We start from the raw sequence: 21,653 nt of genomic DNA on the forward strand, positions 1-21,653 counted from the left end.
TACTCCAGAAAAGATAATTAGTTCTGTTGAGGAGTAAGTGCTCTGAAATTGGAAGTCTAAGGGCACTTGAACCTTTGTGTGGACTTTTGTCCTTATTTCCATAGTGCTGTGTGCTACGGTTACTTTAATAGGGGTGTAGTTGTTGGCACATGCTCTGTTTCTAGCACTGGAATCTGGACCTCTGCCTCTGCTTTTACCCTGCAACTGAAAAGTAGCAGCAGAAGTTTATGTTTTATACATGATAAGCAGACTCATACAGAGCTTAATGTGGCAGCCAGGCAGTAGTAAGAGAACCAGGATTTGAGTCAGTGCTGCTTGCTTATAGCATCCAGTCTTTTAACTACACATAGCCATATGTATTACTACTGTTTACTACGTTGGGAATCTTTTTCAGAAATTGGATGCGTTCTCAAATTTCTGGTTTAGTTGAGATTAGTTGTCCATCCTTTTTCTATGGTACAATTGATGGCCCATTAGACTGAAGTGTGATTGATATGTGTCCTCTTGGAACACGTTATTTGCAAATCCCAGTAAAATCTGGCTTTGACCTAATACCACTTAGGAGTAAATTAAAAAACATACTTTAAAATAAGAATTCAGACGTAGCACTCAGAAATCCTTCTTGGAAGAACTTAGGAATTTGAGTCTGTATACTTATTTTTATTTTATGAGAAAGGCAGGTACAGAAGGAAAGAATCACGTTCAAGAAACAACAAAAGCATGAGAGATTTCTGTAAGTGTGAATAGCTGAGGATTTGGGGCAAGCATTTGGCTTTAGAAGGCAGTAGAAGCATGTAGGCTGGTACTTAAGCAGCATACTCACTACAATCATGTGCAGGCTTGCAAGTGTCCTGGAACCCTCCCCTGCACAGCAGGACGGTCTTCAGGACCTTTCTTCACAGCCCACTGTTGGGGTTGGTTGATGCTGTTCCTTTATGGGAGGGAACTTAGTGTTACTATATAACACATACGAGAATAGGTAATAAACATTAAAGTATATAAATGTCTTTTAGTCATAAGTGTACCCAGGCAGAAATGTTGACTGATATATTTGTCAGGTATACATATAAAAAGAAGTTTAAATTAATCCCTACAAAAAATATATAGCTTCTAAATTCAAGGAATGAAAGACAATTTTTGGCATGTTTAATGTCAGAAATAGAAACGAAAGGAAGAAAATAACTCTAAGTAAAAAGAAGAGATTACAAATAGTAGCCCTAATGCTTAACACAAACTACCTTTCCTTAAATTTCAGTATATTTGATGGAATTTAAAAATAAAGCACTTGCCAGGCTGTGGTTGCACTTACCTTTAACCCCAGACCTGCGGAGGCAGAGCAGGCAGGATCTATGAGTTTGTGGGCAGCCTGGGCTTAAAAGCCAGTCCATGACAGGTACACAGACTAACCTTGTCTCAAAACAAAACAAAACAAACAACAACAAAAAACAAAACAAGATTAAAAAAGGAAGGACTTATTTTTAAGAGATGTACTGTGAAATAATACCATTGAAAACAAACTCCGATTTCAACTAGTGTATAGGGTTTTGTTTTTATGAAAATGGTTCATGAATGATATTTAACTGTTTCAAGGTGACATATTTAAGGTAGGTATCATTTTAAAGTATTGCCACTGACTGTGAAATTAGCTGATTGTCTGTATTAGCTAGTTTGTGGAACTTAATTTATGCATATTTCTGTTTTCCCCAAAGTCTTTTTTCTTGTGTGTGATAACAACAAAAGCCACATACATGTGAGCGATAAGACCTGGTGACAGTTCACATCTTCTGAGTGTGTTGATAAAACCTGGGGATGGTTCACATCCTCTGAGTGTGGTGCCCAGTTCTTTTACCCGTCTGTTTTCCTTATTTATTACAAACAGCTTTAAGGTATCATACGTGTGTTTGTGTATGGATGTTTCTTGCAATCATTTATGTTTGCACATTACACAAGTAGGATTATTTTATATAGGTATGTATATAGTCTTCAGTGACATTTTTATTCTTGTTTTGCTTTGAGCCAGAGTCTTCTGTTGTAGCTTTGGCAGGCCTGGAACTCCTAGAGCTCTGCCTGCCTGCCTCGTTCTTCTGAGTGCCTGGATTAATTTTCACCCTGTTGCCTTGTGTGTGCCCCTTCCACTATCATTGAACTTCCCATCAAGACAATAAATATAGGCTTTTGCTATTTAATATTTTGATTAAAATTCTTAATAGAATTTCTTTTTAATTTATTGTAATAGAAAACCTTAGTCAATGAGGGCCTTTTTTTTTTTTTTTTTTAAATTTCAACTATGGCCATAGTTTATAATGGCTTTAGATTTTGGGAGATTTCATATTTAAGTGATAAATATACTAGATTACACAGTTTTATCTGTTTTAACTTATGACAAGTTTCAACATGTGGATCTTTCAGAAGTTGTAAATTATGAGTTTTCTAGGAAATGGAGTATGTTTGACTTTGGATTTCAGAAATAATTTTACCAGACTGTTTCCCTGAAAGTTATTGTTTTATTTATGCAACATATACTTTGTTTTAGATTTTCAGAGTTCTCTGGCGAGTACCATTTTGTTTTTAGTTAGTCTGTGAATTTACATTCATTACTAATGCCATTGAAACTCTGTGAAACTTTCACACTTGAAAAATAGTAAAATGACACTATTTAAAATGTAAAATGTCCAATGCTGGAAAATGTCCTAATACTCTTACTGTTACTGTTAGCAAGTTACCAAGTTTAAACTAGATTGTATCAGTTTTTAAAATAAATTCTAGTGGCATTTCAAAACCTAGATAAAGAGGAGAATTAAAATATTGAAGAGTTGTCATTTCTGTCCCTGGGCAAGCTTGTTTTATACAAGTCTGCATTTTGTCTCTGTTTGCTGTCAGTGTCTCTCGTGTGTGTGGGGGCTCAGGAGCTGGCTCTGTCAGTGAAGTGCTTACAGTTCTGTCCGCTCGCTTTGCAGTTCTGAGGGTCTGAGTTTAGGTTCCCGACCCATGTATAAAGCCTGGTGCATAGCACAGCAGAGGTGTGAATGAGAGACTGAGGATTTCTGGAGCCTGCTGTTAGCTTCCATAGTTTACTCGGGAGATGTTCTAGGCCAGAGAGAGACCCAGGCTCAGACAAGTGAAGGAAGGAAGGTGTCTGAGGAGTGACCCTTGATGACTTTTTCTGACATCCATGTATGTGGATACCCTACATACATGCACACAAAGTAAACTGATAAAAAATACTTTCTAATAAAATTTCTGTAGAAATATGTGGTGCTGAAGTTCCGTAACATTGTAATTACTAGGAAGACGTGCTCCCAACAGTAGATAATTTCATTTTAAACTTTATACATAGTGGGATAAATATACTACAAACAGTTATTTTCTTATGCTTCTCTTAGATATCTTCTTACACATTACAAGATACTACTTTGTCAGTTCATCCTTTATTTCTGAGGGTCATAGTCTGGTGTCAGAATTTTGCTTACCTTACATATATGCTCCATTTTATCTTTTTATACAAAACCAAACGCAGCAACACAAATCCCTGCCTAATGGCTGCTGTCATTACATTTGAGTCTTTGCTTCTGGGATGCCAGTTATTTAATCTGTGGATTTTACTTCATTTTTCCTGTTTTGTTTTTCTCCTTCCATCCTGTTTTATTATAATTAGATAGCTGGAATATTCTGAAAGGACATTTAGCCTATTTGTATGTTCTTGTGTTTTTCAGAGCATTGAATGAAATGTGGAAATGTCAAAATCTACTCCGACATCAAGTAAAGGATTTACTTGATTTAATTAAACAACCAAAAGTAAGTTAAAGTTTAAAGATTTTAGATAGTTTGTATTACAATTATTACCAATTATAGCTTAATATCTCTATTACTTTGCTTAGAATTAATATTCTGGTAATTTTATGGTATTTGTGGTGTTACTCTGTGTGTCTATAACCTTGAGAACAGTCTGAGGTGTTTTTCTCAGTACTGTCTAGGTTTTGGTTGTTTTGTTTTGAGATAGTGTCTCTGAACTGGAAATTGCCAGCACTAGAACTAACATTGTGTGCCATGATGCCTACCTTGTTATGTGGGTGGGCTCTAAGAATCAAATTCAGGTTCTGGTGCTTGCACAACAAGCAGTTTGCTAACTGAATTATCTTATCAGCCACTGAAATTGTGGTATTCGTCCAATAAATACTTATTTTATTTGGGGGCATTTAGAATTTTAAGTACCTTGCCTTTCTGAAAATGGTGCCTGTGAAATATATTTATCTAAAAAAAAATTATCTGGTCATTTTGAATTACATTCAAGGAAAACAAATTGAGTTATTTTTTATTGTATTACCAGCTCAAAGTTGTGGCCTTTGACCTTCTTCCATCACATGCACCTCCTGTGTGTAGGATGAAGGCAGATAGCACAGTGTTGTTTCATCCAGGAGAAAACGTGCAAAGGGTCTCTGATGTAGCAGAGATTGTCTTAGTAATTTATTGTGACTCAGTTTTTTTTTTTTTAAACCTTTGTAATGTGAAAAATTTAAAAACCAAGGCCTTTTGTACCATCTGTTTGCATAGTTCAAGTTTATATTTGCAAGGGTTTTCATTTTGTTTTACCTTTTTTTGTTTTGTTTCATTTGGTTTATTTGTTTTTCAAGACAAGGTTACTTTTTTAATATATAGTATAGAATAGAGTTCATTTAGGACTTAGGGAGGGGAGTTGAGGTAACAGAGAGGGGGGGGGAGGGAGGGTCAAGGGTAAGGGAGTAGGAGGAAGAAGAGAGAGCAAGGATAAGAGCAAGACAAGGTTTCAGCAAGGGCAAGGGCAAGACACGGTGTCTTTGTGTAACTGTGACTGTCCTGGAACTCACTTTGTAGATCAGTGTGGCCTTGAACTTTGTGATCTACCTACTTCTGCCTCCTGAGTCCTGGGATCAAAGGTGTGGGCCACCCTCCTCACTGCCCACCTCCTTGGCCCTTTTTATATTTGAGACAGGGTCTCATTATGTAGTCCTTACTGGCCTGAAACTCAACAAGTAAGTTGGTCTAGCTTGGAACTCACAGATAGCTTCCTACTTCAGCTTGAGTGCTGGGATTAAAGGCATACATAACCATGCCTAGCACCTTTTTATTTTCATTGACCATCTCAAACCTGATGGGACCTGTTTTCCTCAATAGTAGACATGTAAACATTACTTCAGTGGCTTTTGCTGTCAGTAGGCATGGGTTCAGTGTTACCATGCTGGAAGTCAGCATGCTGTGCTAGAAGCAGCTGGAAGTGCTTCTCTTTTTTACCCAGTTTTTTATTATTTTACCTTGGAGGGGGAGGTGCAAAGTGCAAAAGTGTGAGTGAGATAAGGCATGTTCTTTATTCACATGGATAACATTAGTCTTGGTTTTAGGAACTATTGAAGTCATAGTAGGGTCTAGGCAGTATGTTAGGAGCTTAGATCCAGTGCTGAGTCACCTGTGGGAGATCACAAGCACACATGCCTGCTTTTGAGACTCTCACTATGGAGCTGTTCTTTCTTGCCTATTGATAGGAACTTAACATGGTCACATGGCTTCTGTACTTTTAACTCCACCCATTTATCTAGGATTTAAAATAACTAAAGAAAGATACAGCCGTGGCCTGGAGAGTTGTTGAAGATGCCTGTGTATTCTTCTTAGTGAATTTTAATTGTGCATTTTTTGTATGTGATTTGCAGACAGATGCCAGTGTCAAGGCCATATTTTCTAAAGTGATGGTTATCACAAGTAAGTGTTTTAAGTCTTTATAAAACTTAAGAGTTAATTGAGTTAATCTGAGAAATTATTACTGTTTTTGCTTGCTATACAATAGACAACTCACTTTCTTTTCTCCCTGCTTTCTATTTTTTCTGTGTGCTATCCAGATTTTAAAATTTTCTTCATTACATAAGAAAACCTTGAGAAAGAATTTCATATGTGTGTTATTTTTGAGAACTAAGTCATTACACAGGCTTAGTTGTAAACATTAAGTCTGCATTGTTGTTTCCTTCGCTGATGTCAGTCTCTGACATATATGAGTTGTATACAGATGATCCTATATACAGCTTGTTGACAGGAGAACCGGGAGCACCTGCTGGAGTGGGTGTACTGCACTTCACATGGCAATAAAGAGGAGGTCGTAGGCTGAGCTAAATACTGCAGCTGCTTTAGAGTGAACACCAAGGTACTGAAGAGAACAGTAACTTAGTGACTGTTACTTGGCGCTCTCCTGAATTCCACTTTGAAGAGAGCATTCAGAACTAAGGTGCCGCTGAGACTCAGGTAGTAGAGCCGTCTCAGCCAGCCCTTCCTGGGAGCTCTTTAGTTTGTAGTCTGGTCCTCTGCAGTTGGCTGTGGACACTGACACTGTCCTCTTGAGCACCTCATTCTCTGTTGTCTTCTTCTCTTCTCTTCTCTTCTCTTCTCTTCTCTTCTCTTCTCTTCTCTTCTCTTCTCTTCTCTTCTCTTCTCTTCTCTTCTCTTCAAGATTTATTTATTTATTATATGTGAGTACACTGTAGCTGTCTTCAGACACATCAAAAGAGGGCATCCGATCTCATTACAGATGGTTGTCAGCCACCATGTGGTTGCTGGGATTTGAACTTGGGACCTTCGGAAGAGCAGTCAGTGCCCTTAACCGCTGAGCCATCTCTCCAGCCCCCCCCCCTTTTTAATACTCACTTCTAGAAAATACAATCTTTTCTAGATTCTGTTTCCAGAGATGCTAGTATCTTGCAGATGTTGCTAATGTAGAGAAAAGGATTCCTATGCATATATAAGATGCTGAATTTGGGGTTTTTTGGTGGTGTTTTCTCTTTTCCTTCTTCCATCTTATCATCCTTTATTTTTCTAAACAATAGGCCTTAATATGATGCCTATCCCAGTAAAGGGGCTCTTACATTATAGATACTATTAAGTCCTCAATACTGTTAAATTCCAGTGAATTATTAGTAATTTTTGGAACATAATTTATAAAGTTCTACATTAGAACTTTTAACAGCTTGTTCCCAATAATTTTCTGCTTATATTTTATTTTTTAAAAATTATTCTACAGATACTCATCTTTTATAAGTCATCATGTTTATTTTTGAGACAGACTCTAGCCACTTTATAGACCAGGCTGGCCTTGAACTCAGAGATTCACCTGCCACTGGCTTCCAAGTGTAGGTCACCAAACTAGGCCTCTTTTATGCTAGGTTTTTTTTTTCTTGTATATAGAGACATGAAAGGGCCATATAGCAAATATTGTGTATAATTAGTACAGGACAGTATTCTTACTACAGGCAGTGATCATTTTTGCTGAGACTTAAGGACTTCTCAGACTTAAGGATTTTAGAGACTTGTAAATTTTCTGTGTTCTGTGTTACATTTAAGATAGGTATAATTTCTTTTATTAATTATGTTAGTCTAGTTTTTTTCTGAGCAATTTAATTGCCAGGAAAACCAGAACCCATTAAGATGACCACTTTTTTAGCTCCTCTAAGAGCTGTGATGCACACAATAGAGGAGTGCTGTGGTGAATTCTGCAGAATGATGCTTTCTTGCGAATAGTGACTTATGTAGCAGTCACCAGGGATGACATGCTCCATGACTCTCGGCACCACATGCTGCATGTCCCTGTAGATAATCTGGGGATTGTTTTAACAGTGCACAAGGAGACATAGGGGAATGGGACAAGCTGACTCTCCTAGGGACTTTTGTAGCAAAGCGCGAGGAACATTTAAGGATCAGGAAGGCACAGCTGTCAGATGCTGTCAGGAGCTCTTTAGAAAGGCTCCACCTTTCCTGTGGCCATCTCTTAACCCTGATGCTTTTTCCTATTTTGTCTGAAGTGGATTTTCTTACAGTATTGATGGTGATTCACAATTTGTTAAACAATTTGTAGATAAGGTTTATTAATTAGAAATACAAAATAGGATGTATTTTTTTATCAGTTTGAGAAATTATGAAACTTTATTTTATTTTAAGGAAATTTGCCAGATCCTGGTAAGGCCCAAGACTTCATGAAGAAGTTCACACAAGTGTTGGAAGATGATGAGAAAATACGGAAACAGCTGGAAGCCCTTGTTAGTCCCACATGCTCCTGCAAGCAGGCTGAAGGCTGTGTGGTAAGGGAACAGCAGGGCGAGACCCTGTGTGGACACCCATGTGTGGACATGCATAGAACTCTTTCAGCACATCTACCTCATTTTTATGTTATTTCAATTTACAAAATGTTAAATAAATAACAATTCAGATAAATTATAATCCGTCTGCAAAGAGAGTTTCCATTAATATTGTATTTCCTTTCAAAATGAAATTATCCTATGAAGAATTTTACACATTCCATTTCCATTCATTTTTTATAGTGTTCAATTTCATAGCATGCCATTCATCTGTGCTCTGTAGCGTGGTGAGTACTAACTTTCCCAGGTCACTTTCACACTCCTCCCTCTCGTCTTTCTTTGGAGTGCGGTCTGTCTGCCCACTCTGGGCTTGAGCAAACTCCTGATGGAGCCTCCTCTGGGACTGACATGATAGTTCCATACCCATGCTTCTGACTCTGCTGTGCAGCACTTTCATAACTGAGTCTTTTTACAAGCTCTTGATTTCTGCAGATTATTATATTAATTACTTGGGGTAATGGTGCATTTTTACTGCCTTTAACATGTGTTTCTCAATCATAATCCTGTCCACTGATTGTTAAAAACAAAACAAAAGTGAAAACAAGTGAAAACAAACAAAACATAGTTCGATGTGGATTATGTGGTTAGTTACTTACTTCCTGACCACTTTTTGCTGTAAGTTTTTTTTAATCATTTATATGTCTCTTGTGAGTTGAATGTTTAAAATCTTTGCCTATTTTTATAGAGTAATTGTTTTCATTTGCAGCTAGTTGGTTTGTAACATGTCATGTTAATTGGCAATTAATTTTCTGTCAGCTTTCATTTGTTTGTGATGTCCTTTTTTAATATCATGATTTCAATTTTTACCTAGCTATTGATAAAATATTTGCCTCTTGGTTATTGCTTTGGGTGCCTTTATCATAAAATTCCATTCCATTGCAAGTTGCAATGGTCAGTGTTAATTATCAGCTTGATCTATCAGGTAGATTCGGAACATGTCTGTGAGGAGATATCTGATTAGATTAATTGAAGTAGGAAGACCTACCCACTGTGGGCAGCACCATTCCCTAGTCAGGGCATCCTGACTGTATGTATGGAGACAGAACTGAGCTACTGTGCATGCATTCATTGTTCTCAGTTCCTGATTATGGTGTGATACGACTAGCTCTCTCAAGCTCAGCTGTGTCCTCTCTGATGTGACAGACTATATAACTTGGGAACTGTTAGCCCAGATATATCTCCCTCCCTTAGTTGCTCTTGTCAGGGTATTTTATAATTACAACAGGAAAAGACACTAAGATATATTAGAAATATTTATGTTAGGTCTTTCTTTCTTTCTTTCTTTCTTTCTTTCTTTCTTTCTTTCTTTCTTTCTCTCTCTCTCTCTCTCTCTCCCTTTCTTTCTTCCTTCCTCTCTCTCTCTCCCTTCCTTTCTCTCTCCCTTCCTTTCTCTCTCCCTTCCTTTCTCTCTCTCTCTCTCTCTTTCTTTCTTTCTTTCTTTCTTCTTTCTAAAACTCATCCATCTCCTGAGATACATTTTAGAAAAAAGATGATTCTTGGTTCTTTCCCAGGGAAGCTGAATGAGAGTCTTCAGAATGAAGTCTAAGAATTTAGTTTCTTAACAGTTCTCTTTGGTAATATTGCTTGCTGAAGTTTGTCTTTTCGATTCTGGTTTTACTCTTACATTGGTATTCTTTTGGATTATTTTTTGATGTATGACATGACATCAGAGTCTAACCTTGCTTTTACTCAAAATAGTCATTCAGGTTCTTTTTCTATATTGCATAATGTGAATCTTATTTTCTTGGAATATTAATAATGATGTACATCTTATTTACTTGGAATGTACTCAATTCTTAATCTAGTTGTTGTTTTTGTTTTTTAAACTTAGCTATAGAATTGTATTTTTCAGCATTAGAATTACAGAATATTATGAGTTCTTAACATTTTAAGATAATGATATGTTTAAATATATTTTTATAATAATTTACAAATCTACATTTCAGCGTGAAATAACTAAGAAGTTGGGCAACCCTAAGCAGCCTACAAATCCTTTCTTGGAAATGATCAAGTTTCTCTTGGAGAGGATAGCTCCTGTACACATAGATACTGAATCCATCAGGTATCTGTACTTAAAAATATTAAACTTCCTCAGTGTTTCCCAGTCATGCACAATCACAAGTCACCAAGTCAGCTGCTTATCTGTATTTATATGTTCAGTCATCTAGACTCTATATTTGTGTGTGTAACTTGTATTCATTCCTATTCAGTTGGCTAGCTTTTCTTCTTTCTCACTTTACTTTCACTTTATTACTTCAGAGAATCCAAAAGGCTATCTCTGGGTGGTACTATTTTATCTAGGAAGGAAGCTAAGATTTTGCTTTTATTCAAATGGGAGAAAGAATATCATAGGCATTGAAATTATAAGTCAGAGTAACTGTATAGAGATACCTGGGGTGTTTTGAAGCTGACTTCTATCTGTTACATTATAGTATAAAGAGGTGTGAGTGCTGTGTGCCTGGGATTAGATGTGGACTGCTATTAACACTGAGTGCTGTGTGCCCGGGATTAGATGTGGACTTCTATTAACACTGAGCTTTGGGCTCTGGTTTACTCTTTTATCCTTTTGGAACCATGGATTGAGGAGGGAGATGACTTTAGCCTTTGTTGTTGTGTCTCTGAATAGATGCTAGTAGGATGGGAGAGAAAGAACATACTTGAGGAAAGTGTAGAAAGAGTGCCCTGGAAGGAGTTGGAATACAAGGTTTCAAGTCCACATAATGAATCCTGATTTCTTGAAGAGAATAAAAAGGGTCTTCTCTACTCCCCCACCCCTTTTAGAAGTAAATAACATGTAATTAGTATTTGGACATGGCAAGACATTTTTTACTTTTTCCCTTCCTTTCGTTTCTCTCCTTTCTGGATGTCTTGTATAACCCAGTTGTCCTTGGACTCATCATGTACGTGGCTGAGGATGACCTTGAACGTCTCATCCTCCTGCTTTTATTCTCCAGCTGCTGGGATTATTGGAATAAGCCACCACCACACCTGGCTAGATCCTTTTGGTTTTTGTTATCAAGTAACATTGAGTTTGAAATGAAATTATGAGAATTGACTGCTATTCTGAAATTGAATAGAAAATGAAAAATAATATGGACAGATATGGAAACCTTTTTATATTCTGGAAATTAGAAAAGTGTAAAAGCTCAGGTTGTTTCAGGTTTCTGAAACTTAAAAACCGTGAACGTTTTTACAAGTGGGGTACATGCTGTGAGCTGACAGACTGAGGACCGAGCAGCCCTTTGGTTTCAGGAACTTAAAGTTATCCAGAAGGTTTATGAGAACATAAAGAGCAACAAGAAGTAGCAGTTTCTGCTTATATTAAATCTGGAAGAATTTTAATGTTTCACTTGGTAACTTTATGGAATGAGAAATGCCCTACAAGTTCAGTACAATGGCAGGTGTTAAATTAGACTCAGGAAGTGGCTGCAGAGCCTTCAGAGAGATGCTATGCTAGGCCCTCAGGCAGGCTGTCTGTCTGGACAGTGTCTTTCGGTCTCTGCATTTTATAGATGGGTGAATGGTGATACCTTTAAGGTTTTTCTTTTTCTTTTTTTTTTTTTTTAATTATAACTGATAGATATTTAAATAAGAAAAAAATTCACCAAACATTTTTTGGCTAATTGTATTTCTTTGGGGGAATTCTTTTATTTTTCTATGGATACCTCAGAGGAACATTTTTGGTTTTTTGTTAATTGATTACAAGAATGATAAGGCTAGGGCTGGTGAGATGGCTCAGCAGGTAAGAGCACTGACTGCTTTTCCAAAGGTCCTGAGTTCAAATCCCAGCAACCACATGGAAGCTCATAACCACCTGTAATGAGATCTGATGCCCTCTTCTGGTGTGTCTGAAGTCAGCTACAGTGTACTTACGTATAATAATAAATAAATCTTTGGGCCGGAGCAAGCAGAGACTGAGTGGGGTCGACTGGAGCAAGCAGAGGTCCTAAAATTCAGTTCCTAACAACCGCATGAAGGCTCTCAGCCATATGTACAGCTACAGTGTACACACGTACATAAAATAAAAAGATAAATCTTTAAAAAAGATAAGGCTCTGATCCCAATGTTTTATTCTAAGTCTATTAATAAATAGTAAATTGGGGCTGGTGAGATGGCGCAGTGGGTAAGAGCACTGACTGCTCTTTCGAAGGTCATGAGTTCAAATCCCAGCAACCACATGGTGGCTCACAACCATAATGAGATCTGATGCCCTCTTCTCATGTGTCTGAAGACAGCTACAGTGTACTTATGTATAATAATAAATAAATCTTTTTAAAAAATAAATTGTAAATTATGTAAGTATTTTTGGTTTTTTATCTCTTTTGTTTTCTACATTTTCATCTGTAATTGGTCTGTAGTTTAATGGAGGCATCAGGATTCTTCTGTTTTTATTGTACATGATAGTTGGTTGAATTAATCATTTATTGAAAAGTTGAACGGTTTTTTTTGAAGTGTTTCCTCATTGTTGGGCAAATTCTTGTGTTTTGCATGGACCCATGTTGATTTTCCTGAGCTCTTCCTGGCAGATGTGTCTCAACAGAGGAAGCCTTTTGCTCCTCCTCATGCTGATTGGCCGCAGGCAAGCATTGGTCTTCCAGGTGGACAGGAGTGTTTGTGGGTTCAGACTTTCTCTTCCCCAAGGACACGAGGATTCTGTCAGCAACCTGTATTCCTAGATATCTTCTATATTTTGGCTTCTCAGTATAAATACCCTCTGTGCATTTTAGCTGATTTTTGCTGATAGAGAAAATCACTTATTCTGAGAGCTTTGTTTGTATTACCTCACTCATTTATTTTTTTATTTTTGGTTAATTTCTTAGGTTAACATACAGCGTGTGTTTCTTTACATACAATCTACTTGTCATTTGTTCCACACTGAAAACTGAAGCAGATTTAAAAGTAGTTTGCCAGTTGTTTGTTTTTCTGGCAAATGCTTTCCTTGAGGGTGTGTGCATGATTTGCTCATATTCCTCTGTCTATTTTCTGTCTGTCATTCTGTCTCTGACTTTCTTTTTAGATGATACTCTTAATGTGTGTATGTTTACTTTCTTGTGGCCTTTCTACCATTATTATGGAAGAAAACAATAGTTAAATTTTTAAATTTTCTTACTTTATAGAAGAATCGTGGTACTGTTGGCAGTATGATTCAGGTTGGAGATTTTTATTTGGGTAGTTGAAGGTATGAAACAAGGGAAAAGTCACTTTATGGAAACTTAAAAGGGAAGACTTAGGAAAACGGTACATAAGTGAAAATACTTGAGAGAAACTTTTTTAGTGTGAATATGATTGTACATGTGTATTGTGTAGAGTGGTGCATATGCAGAGATCTCCGTGTGGAGGTTAGGGCCACTTACAGGATTGGGCCTTTCCTACCTGTGTGTCCTGTGAATCATGCCCAAGTAGCCAGGCTGTGTGGCAAGGGCTGGTAAACCCTGAACCTTCTTATCTTGCCAGCTAAGAATAGACTTTGTATGTAAGAAAACTTTAAATTCTTGTTAGAGAGACAGATATACTTTGTTCCATTGTTTGATACTAAATTTGAGCATAAAATATTTTTGAAGAAACAACTCTACTAAATATTTTAAGGAACATTGCACAAACTTTTATTTTGGTATGTTTTATATCTGTACTATTTCTTTGTTACTTGATTCTTGTAAAAAGAACAACTGTGCATTGGTGTGAATGATTGCTTTAAGTCAGTGTCAGAGCATTATTAATGTTTGTTTACAGCAAGATCAGCCTGCTTCCAAAGGTGAAAAACATTGCTAGTTTTCTCATGGTCTCTTTTACAAGGTTTTGTTGTATCTGTTACAGTTTTAGCACCAGGTCTGTGGTTTCTGACTCTCAGATCTTTGTCTGACACAGAGTGTTAGGTAGTAAATAGTTTTAGAATGCTAGACCTTCCACAGAAAAGGCACTAGTAAAGGTACAGAAGGCATTCAAAAGAGCACACCTTGGTTTCATTTGAATGGGTAAAGGAAGAGAACATACTTAGAAAAGTTACTTTGCTGTAATTTGTTTTATAATAATGCTTGGAAAACAACCATTCAGAAATACTGTGCACTGTGTAGCTATTTAGTATTTAGGTGCTGTTCTTAGATACTGCTAACGTATTATAGTTGGAAGAAACACCACTTCTGTTTTCTTATCCTTTAGTGCTCTTATCAAGCAAGTGAATAAATCAATAGATGGAACAGCAGATGATGAGGATGAGGGTGTTCCAACTGATCAAGCTATCAGAGCAGGCCTTGAGCTGCTGAAGGTAAGTACTTGTCTAAACTTAAGTGTCTGAGTAGACAACCAGGTTTTTGTGTTTGTTTTTAAAGGCCTCACTGTAGCCCTGACTGGTCTGAAACTTGGTATGTAGGTACAGATCTGCTAGACTTGCTTTCCACATTCTGACACTGGGGTCTTACACCACTTACTCCTAAGATTTGCTTCTCAAAGTTGTGTAACCTAATGAGAAGGTGTCTTAGTTTCAAAAATGTAATCAAATGGAAATTTCTTCATGTTTCAGTTTTAAGTTCTGCTATCAAACTTAATAGTAGTTTAGAGGGCTACACTGAGGACTCATTAGTGATGATAGAGGGTGCTGTTCAGAGTGAGCCTTTTGATGACTGCATGTCACCACATTGTTGACAACATAACAGTATTAACAGATTTTTTAGAAGCCTTTCATTCATAAACACCACTTTTAAAATTTCATTTTAATTAGTTTTATTTAGTTTACAACCATGCTGATTGTTTGTTTTTGTTTTTGTTGTTAAAGATAAGTATTTCTTAGTGACAAATTTTTTAAATGAGTGTTGGTTTTCAGCTGTTATTAATATGGGCTGAGAGATTGGGACATCGGTTGCCTCTGAACACTTCTTCCTGTGTAATAGAGGCACTGACAGTGTCTCATAGAGGAGTACAGCATCTCACACAGAATCTCTCAGTTCATGCCAGCTCCTAGCCAAAATAGTAAATGTGAAATAGTGACTGCTGCACTTTGGCATATCATAGCATTGCTGCTTTCTTACTGTTGGCTATGTAGAGTTTTCAAGTTTTATTCATATAAACAGTACTAAAATAACATTTGTTTGTAATGTCTTTTTCAAACCAGAGTGTCATTACTGGATCCAAGAGAACAAGGACCTTTGAATTTCTTGGAGATATATACATATAATTAAAAATTTTGTAGAAGCATTTTTTAAAAATATAAATTGTATGTTCATTATAAAGAAATTGTATATAAAAACTCTTTTCATATCATTTTATAGAGAAATTTTTCCTATATGCCATCCTCAGTATGGGAAAGTACCAATCTCTTTAATGTTTACAAATGTAATGTACTAATCTGCTAAGTACAAACAGCATTGTAATCTCTACAGTATTGTGATCAACCTTCTATATGTTAGTAATTTCTGATTTCGTTAATTTTTTTATTGTTTGTATACCGCCTGATAACTCAGTCTTTTCTTTAAAATTGTGATTTGAGTGAACTTTTAATTTTCCTTGCTTTTTAGTAGGAAATATTTGATGAATAAAGATTATTATACTTAGGTTCTAAACCGTGGTATCACAGTTAATACTACTGACAAGTAAGTAGAATGTTATTTGGTCAGGTTTTGTCAATTTGACAAGGTACCTGAAAAAGTAAATTAAGAGAAGAAGGACTTATCCTGGCTCATGATTCTCAGACTGTTGTCCAGAGTCACTTGGTTCCATTTGTTTCTGGGCCTGAGCTGAGGCAAGATTGTCATGGCAGGGGGTGTGCTATAGACTAGAGATGGTTACTTTGTAGCAGTTGAGAAGCACAGAGAAAAAAAGGGCCCAGGGTTTCTTCCTGTGCATACTCTTTCCACAAATATATACCCTTCCAAGGCAACACTTAGCTGTGAATTCATAACTCTTTTGGAGAGGTTAGAATCTTCATAATCTAATTAGTCTTCATACGCCTATCATCTTGTGTCCAGAGAGGAGCCTCTGGAGGACTGACACACTTTTAGATTGAGCTATAGTCTTTCACCTTGGCGTCTAAAGCTCGTGCTCATTTCATGTTGTAGAACATGTTTAACATTTCATTTCTATTGTTTTTAAACAATTAAACTTAAAAATCTTTGAGAATCAAAGAACATCTTTTCTGAGAATACTTGTGAAAAGTCAAAAACATATTACATGCTTTTGATGTGTACAAGGTACACCTGTCTGTTCCAAAATGGAGGAATGGGTGCATAGAAAAGAGGGGTGGGACTGAAGCAAGGTCAGATTCCAGCAAGGGAAGCATTGGATCCTGTAATTCTGCCCCAATACCATTTCTTCCATGGGACTTAGAATCATTCTTATGGGCTGGTTCTGTGCACTGCCTACAATGTTTCTTAGCAGACATTTTGTGGACTGGCATCTCCACCTTTCTATGGTCTTTAATACACTAGAACCCCGAGTTCACTCCTAGAATTGCATATCACTCTGTTGGGGCTGTCAACAGGGAATCTGATCCTGATTTGAAATCTGAATGGAAATTTCTATGACTCACAACAGTTGCAGTTTGCACGTCTGAAAAGCTAGCATTAGATGGAAGATGCCAAAGTTTGTCACCAAATCAAGCAGGCACTGGACACACTTGACTGTGGCTGCATCAGTCGTGCTGGGAAGTGATTTCTTATCTGAGTAGGACGTGCTAGAACATTCTTGCTAAAGCCTTTCAAGTGGTTTTATATTCTTATATTCTTGAGTCTGTGCCCTCAAGGCATCTTTCCTACTGTCCTGAAGCAGAGTATTTGGCTTCTTTTTGCTGATCTCTTCAGTAACCACTAATTCTTCAACCTAACTTTCTTTATAGGTAAACTGCAGATTTTACATTCGTTTTGTCTTTTTGTTCCTTATTCTTCATGTAATACCGACTAAAAGCAACCGGTAATCTTCATGCTATATTCCAAATACCAAAGTATCTTGACATTTCCCATACCAATTCTCTACCATCACTTTTAAATATAGCCTCCTGCACATTCTCAGGGCACCAACAAAACAGAGACAAGCTGCTAGACTTTACACAGTTGCCTTTCTCTAGGGCAGTTCCCAGTAGAACCTGTTACTGTCAGCCTTCTGGGTTTTATTCCCCCCCCCCATCCCCACCCCCAATCCTCCCACTGGAATCACATAGTAAACTCCAGCCAGAGAAGGCACTTGAGCCTTTTTCTAGCTGTCTTTCCCAGTTCCTCTATAAACCAGCTTCAAAGGCTTCTAAGCTACCTGATCAGAAGTTGTCATGGTGCCAGTTTTCAGTACCCGTTTTCTGTTTTAGGCAACCTGTCACATCACCATGATAAAATACCTGAGAAAACCCAAGGACTTACTTGGCTCATAGATGTAGAGATTATACCCCATGTTCACTTGTCTTTATCGTCTACCCATGATGGGGCAGAAATATCACAGAAGGCATACACAGTAGACTATAGCTGACTGTCTTATGACAGCCAGAGTAAAAGAGTTAGTCCTTCAAAGGCATGCCCCCAGTTACCTACATTTTATATTCAAACCATATGAAACTATAAACTACGTTTACTCAGATTATATTGAGTATTCAGAATGCTTTATTAGTTTCCTGAGTGATTTTTATCTTTGCCATCACATCTATCATGTATTTCTCTGAAATCTGTATTTATTTTACTCAATGTTTCACTTTCTTATTTGCATCTTTATTAATAGTGTTATTTATTAGGATTACTTACAAATCTTTGAAATAGGACTATAATGTAGTATTTTTATGCTGTTTGGTATGTTTGCATTTTGTATTTAGATTCCATTATCCCACACTTTGGATCCTGTCGTGGGGCTTAGGTTCAGTGGGTGCCTTGCTTGCTTCACAAGCATGAGGACCAGAGTTGGGATCCCAGGGTAAAAGACAGAGCAAGCGGCTCCCGGGGACTTGTGTGCCAGCCTCAGACTTTCAGATTCAATGGAAGACCCCAGAAGGTGAAGAGTTACAGAGAAAGATACCACCACATGCTCACAGACAGATGAGCACACTCATATATTTCACACACACTCACACGCACACTCACTCACTCACACGACCAAAGGGGTTTTTTTTGTTTGTTAATTTAAGTATGACCTATTATTGTGAAAGAATATATCAAGAAATGTTTGATGAGATATGTGTTTTTCTTGGGATTACTAATTTTCTACTACCTGTTTTTTGAGACTGGGTCTTACTGTGTAGACCAGGCTGGCTTCAGACTCATACCTGTCTTCTAAGTGCTGGGATCAGAGGTGTGCCCCACTAGACCCAGCTGTATTGCAGCTTTTTTGTTAGCGTTATTTTTGTTTTGTTTTTGAGATGGTCTTATGTAGCCTAGGCTGGCCTCACATTGTAGGTAGTTGAGGATAACTTTGACTTCCTAATTCCCCTATGTCTATTCCTTGACAATGGGATTATAAGCATGCACCACCAAAATTAGTTCTGTGCAATGTGGGGATCAAATACAGGGCCGTGTCTGTGTGTATGTTAGGAATGCGTTCTCCTAAGCTAGCTACATGGCCATTGCTTCGTGAAAGTCGGCTATGATCTGAGTCAAGGTTCTTCAAAATGCTGACCTTCTTGTTGCTTTCTTGATGACTTCTTTTACTGCTTTTACGGTGTTGATTTGGTTATTGTACCTTTTATGATATCATAGTATACATTTCCTAATTTATATTTTTTGAAAAAGTTAACCTAGTCTCTTGTAATGGTTATTTGGTGGGGGGGGGGGGTAATATTTTGTTAAACTTCCTGTGTGTGTCCCCTTTTCTCCTACCCTTTAACCCTACCCTTAAAAAAAAAATTATCAAAGTCCAAATTATTTTGACTAGAAATATATTTAACCTTCCACACGGGAACATAGCCTAGTTAACCCTAAATTGATTTTTGACTAGTACTGTTCCTAGTATGTTCTTTACATGTGCATTGCAAACATGAAAAGATTCCCCCCCCCCCCCCCCCCCCCCGAGACAGGGTTTCTCTGTGTATCCCTGACTGTCCTGGAACTCACTTTGTAGACCAGACTGGCCTCGAACTCAGAAATCCGCTTGCCTCTATATGAAAAGATTTTACAGGCAATGTTTGTAACCCTTTGTAGGTGCTGTCTTTTACGCACCCTATCTCCTTTCACTCTGCTGAGACATTTGAGTCCCTTCTGGCTTGTCTGAAGATGGATGATGAGAAGGTGGCAGAAGCTGCTCTACAAATTTTCAAAAACACAGGAAGCAAAATTGAAGAGGATTTCCCTCACATCAGATCGTGAGTTTGGCTCTTTCTGATAAATAGTTTGGATATACTGTTTCTAGAGAGTTTTTTGTTAATTATTTATGATTGAGTAGACTTTCCTTTCTTGTGAGAAAATATTGGTTGGTGTTTTAGGTTTATAAGAAGCATGGTACATTTTTTCTGATGCTTTGGTGTTGCTGAAAAACTTAAAGGCCATTTTATGATAAAGTAGTTCCTGGTGTACAATAGCACAGGATGGACAGTACACATGGATTTAAGACACACTGAGAAATGTCAGAGGTGTTAATTTAGTTGTGTGCGTGCGTGTGTGCATGCATGCGTGTGTGCGTGTGTGTACATGTACGTGTGCTCTTTTGAGCACATCTGTGCAACTTCACCTGTGCAAGTCACAGGATAGCTCTCAGTAGAATTGCTGTCTTTTCCTTGTGGGTTCTGTGAGAATTGAACTCAGGTGACCTCATGTGCACATTAAGTGTTTTTGTCTACTGAGTAAAATAAGTAAATCAAAAAGCAAACACCTATCAGAATTTTATATTAGTCTGTTTGGAAAGAATAAGAAACATAATTGTTTAGAACTTTTTGTTAACTTTTAAGTGGGCTCAGGGTATATATTTTTTAATGGGATGATACTCTTGCTATCTAAATCAGAGCAGAGAGCAGAGTAGGTGGACACATGGACTGTGTCTAACTATATACTATCTTGTATGTTCATCTGACAGACTATCTCGGTTAAACTTTCTGCACTACCCAACAGAATGTTATTTAGTCTAAGTGAGAAATCTGACATTCAGACAAGCAAATGATTCTAGGTCATAGCTAGCAAGAGGTGAATCTGTGATTTGAATTTAGACTTAATTATAATATCTATGGAACTATATCCCTTTAGGCAAAGTTTTCTATTTTTTTCCTTATTTCTTTTCCTTATTGGGTTTTGTAGTTAGTATGCAAGGTAATGGACCTCATTACACACTTAAACACACACATACATATGTGAATGATATGTATGTGTCTCATGCCCCTTCCATAACATATAATTACATTTTTGTGTGTGTGCATGGAATTCTGGTTGGACATCTTGGCTATTGTGCTGCAGTAACATGGATTTGCGAATACTTGGAGATACTTAGGATTCCTGCTAGTATATATCCAGGATTGGTACAACAGGATCACTTAGGTTTTTTGTTTTTGTTTTTGTTTTTTTTAATTTCATTCTTTTTTTTTTTTTTTTTTTTTTTTTGAGGAAACTGCTTACTGATTCTTGTAGCAGCCCTTCCAGTCCCCATGGCCACCAGCCCTGTGTAAGGTTGTTTCTCAGCTGCCCTTGACAGCACTAGTTTCTTGCATTTACTTTGCGTTTTTCTGATGGCTAAGGGAGTTGAACACTTTTCCAAGTGTTTGTCTTATTTTGGTAAATGTCTATTCCATTAATTTGTCCATTACTGATTGATTTGGGGTGTGTGGATTTTGGTTTGTTTGTTTTCAGTTTGGGATACTTTATAACTTCAAGATCCTAATTTCCTGTCAGATACAGAGCTGTTAAGACTTTCTATCCTGAACACGGTCACTGTTACTGTTGTTGTTGTTGTGCACCAGGTTCTGAATTTTGTGCAGTCCCATTTGTTGATTCTTGGGATTATTTCCTGAGCTATTGATGTTATTTTCAGAAATTCCTGGCCCATGCCTCTATCCTGAAGCTTCCTTCCCTCTCGAATTTCCAGAGTCTTACTTTAAGGTCTGATCCACCTTTATTCAGAGTGAGACTTTATTTCCAAATGCTGAGGAAGGAGATCCAGTTTGTCCCGTGCCATTTGTTGCAGAGGCTGACCCTTTCTCAGTGGATGCCTTTGTTACCATCAAGCTTTAGGGCCTGTGCTTGTCTCTGTAAACACTCTGTGACTAAGTTTGGCTTCACATTTGCTTTATTAATTATCTGAGTAGTGGTGCCAGCCTGATTGTAGCTTCTTCTATTTGTTTGGTAAATGACTTTGACTCTCGAGTCTATGAGTGTCACCAAAGCATGTTACCCAGGAGATAGCTGGATTTTGTTTATTACCCATCAGCTAGTCTCTTAATTGGAGAGTTAACAAAATTTGCACTTGGTGAGTGAGAGAGGTTTGCTAATTCCTAAAACTTTTGGTTATTTTTCTAGTTTGTTGGATTATTGTGTATTGCTTTATCTCTTCCCTGCTAGTAGTGGTGGTTTTGAGGGCTTACATTTTGAGTGTGATAGATTCCTTCCCAGGTCTTCTCTCTTCACT

General features: G+C 37.4%; 1 protein-coding gene across 5 annotated transcripts in view; it reads left to right on the forward strand.

Annotated features, from left to right (window-relative positions):
* Nucleotides 1–21,653, forward strand: part of Pds5b (PDS5 cohesin associated factor B) — a 134,834-nt gene that overhangs the window by 77,253 nt on the left and 35,928 nt on the right. For all 5 annotated transcript variants that reach the window (XM_085837481.1, XM_085837482.1, XM_085837483.1 and 2 more), the window contains 6 exons: nt 3,714–3,795; nt 5,682–5,730; nt 7,951–8,090; nt 10,094–10,209; nt 14,304–14,409; nt 19,247–19,407. In XM_085837481.1, coding sequence (XP_085693607.1) covers nt 3,714–3,795; nt 5,682–5,730; nt 7,951–8,090; nt 10,094–10,209; nt 14,304–14,409; nt 19,247–19,407 — 654 coding nt within the window. The remainder of the gene's footprint in view (nt 1–3,713; nt 3,796–5,681; nt 5,731–7,950; nt 8,091–10,093; nt 10,210–14,303; nt 14,410–19,246; nt 19,408–21,653) is intronic.

Source organism: Mus caroli, unplaced genomic scaffold, assembly GCF_978045245.1.
Source record: "Mus caroli unplaced genomic scaffold, Mus_caroli_1 scaffold_4, whole genome shotgun sequence".
NCBI lineage: Eukaryota > Metazoa > Chordata > Mammalia > Rodentia > Muridae > Mus > Mus caroli.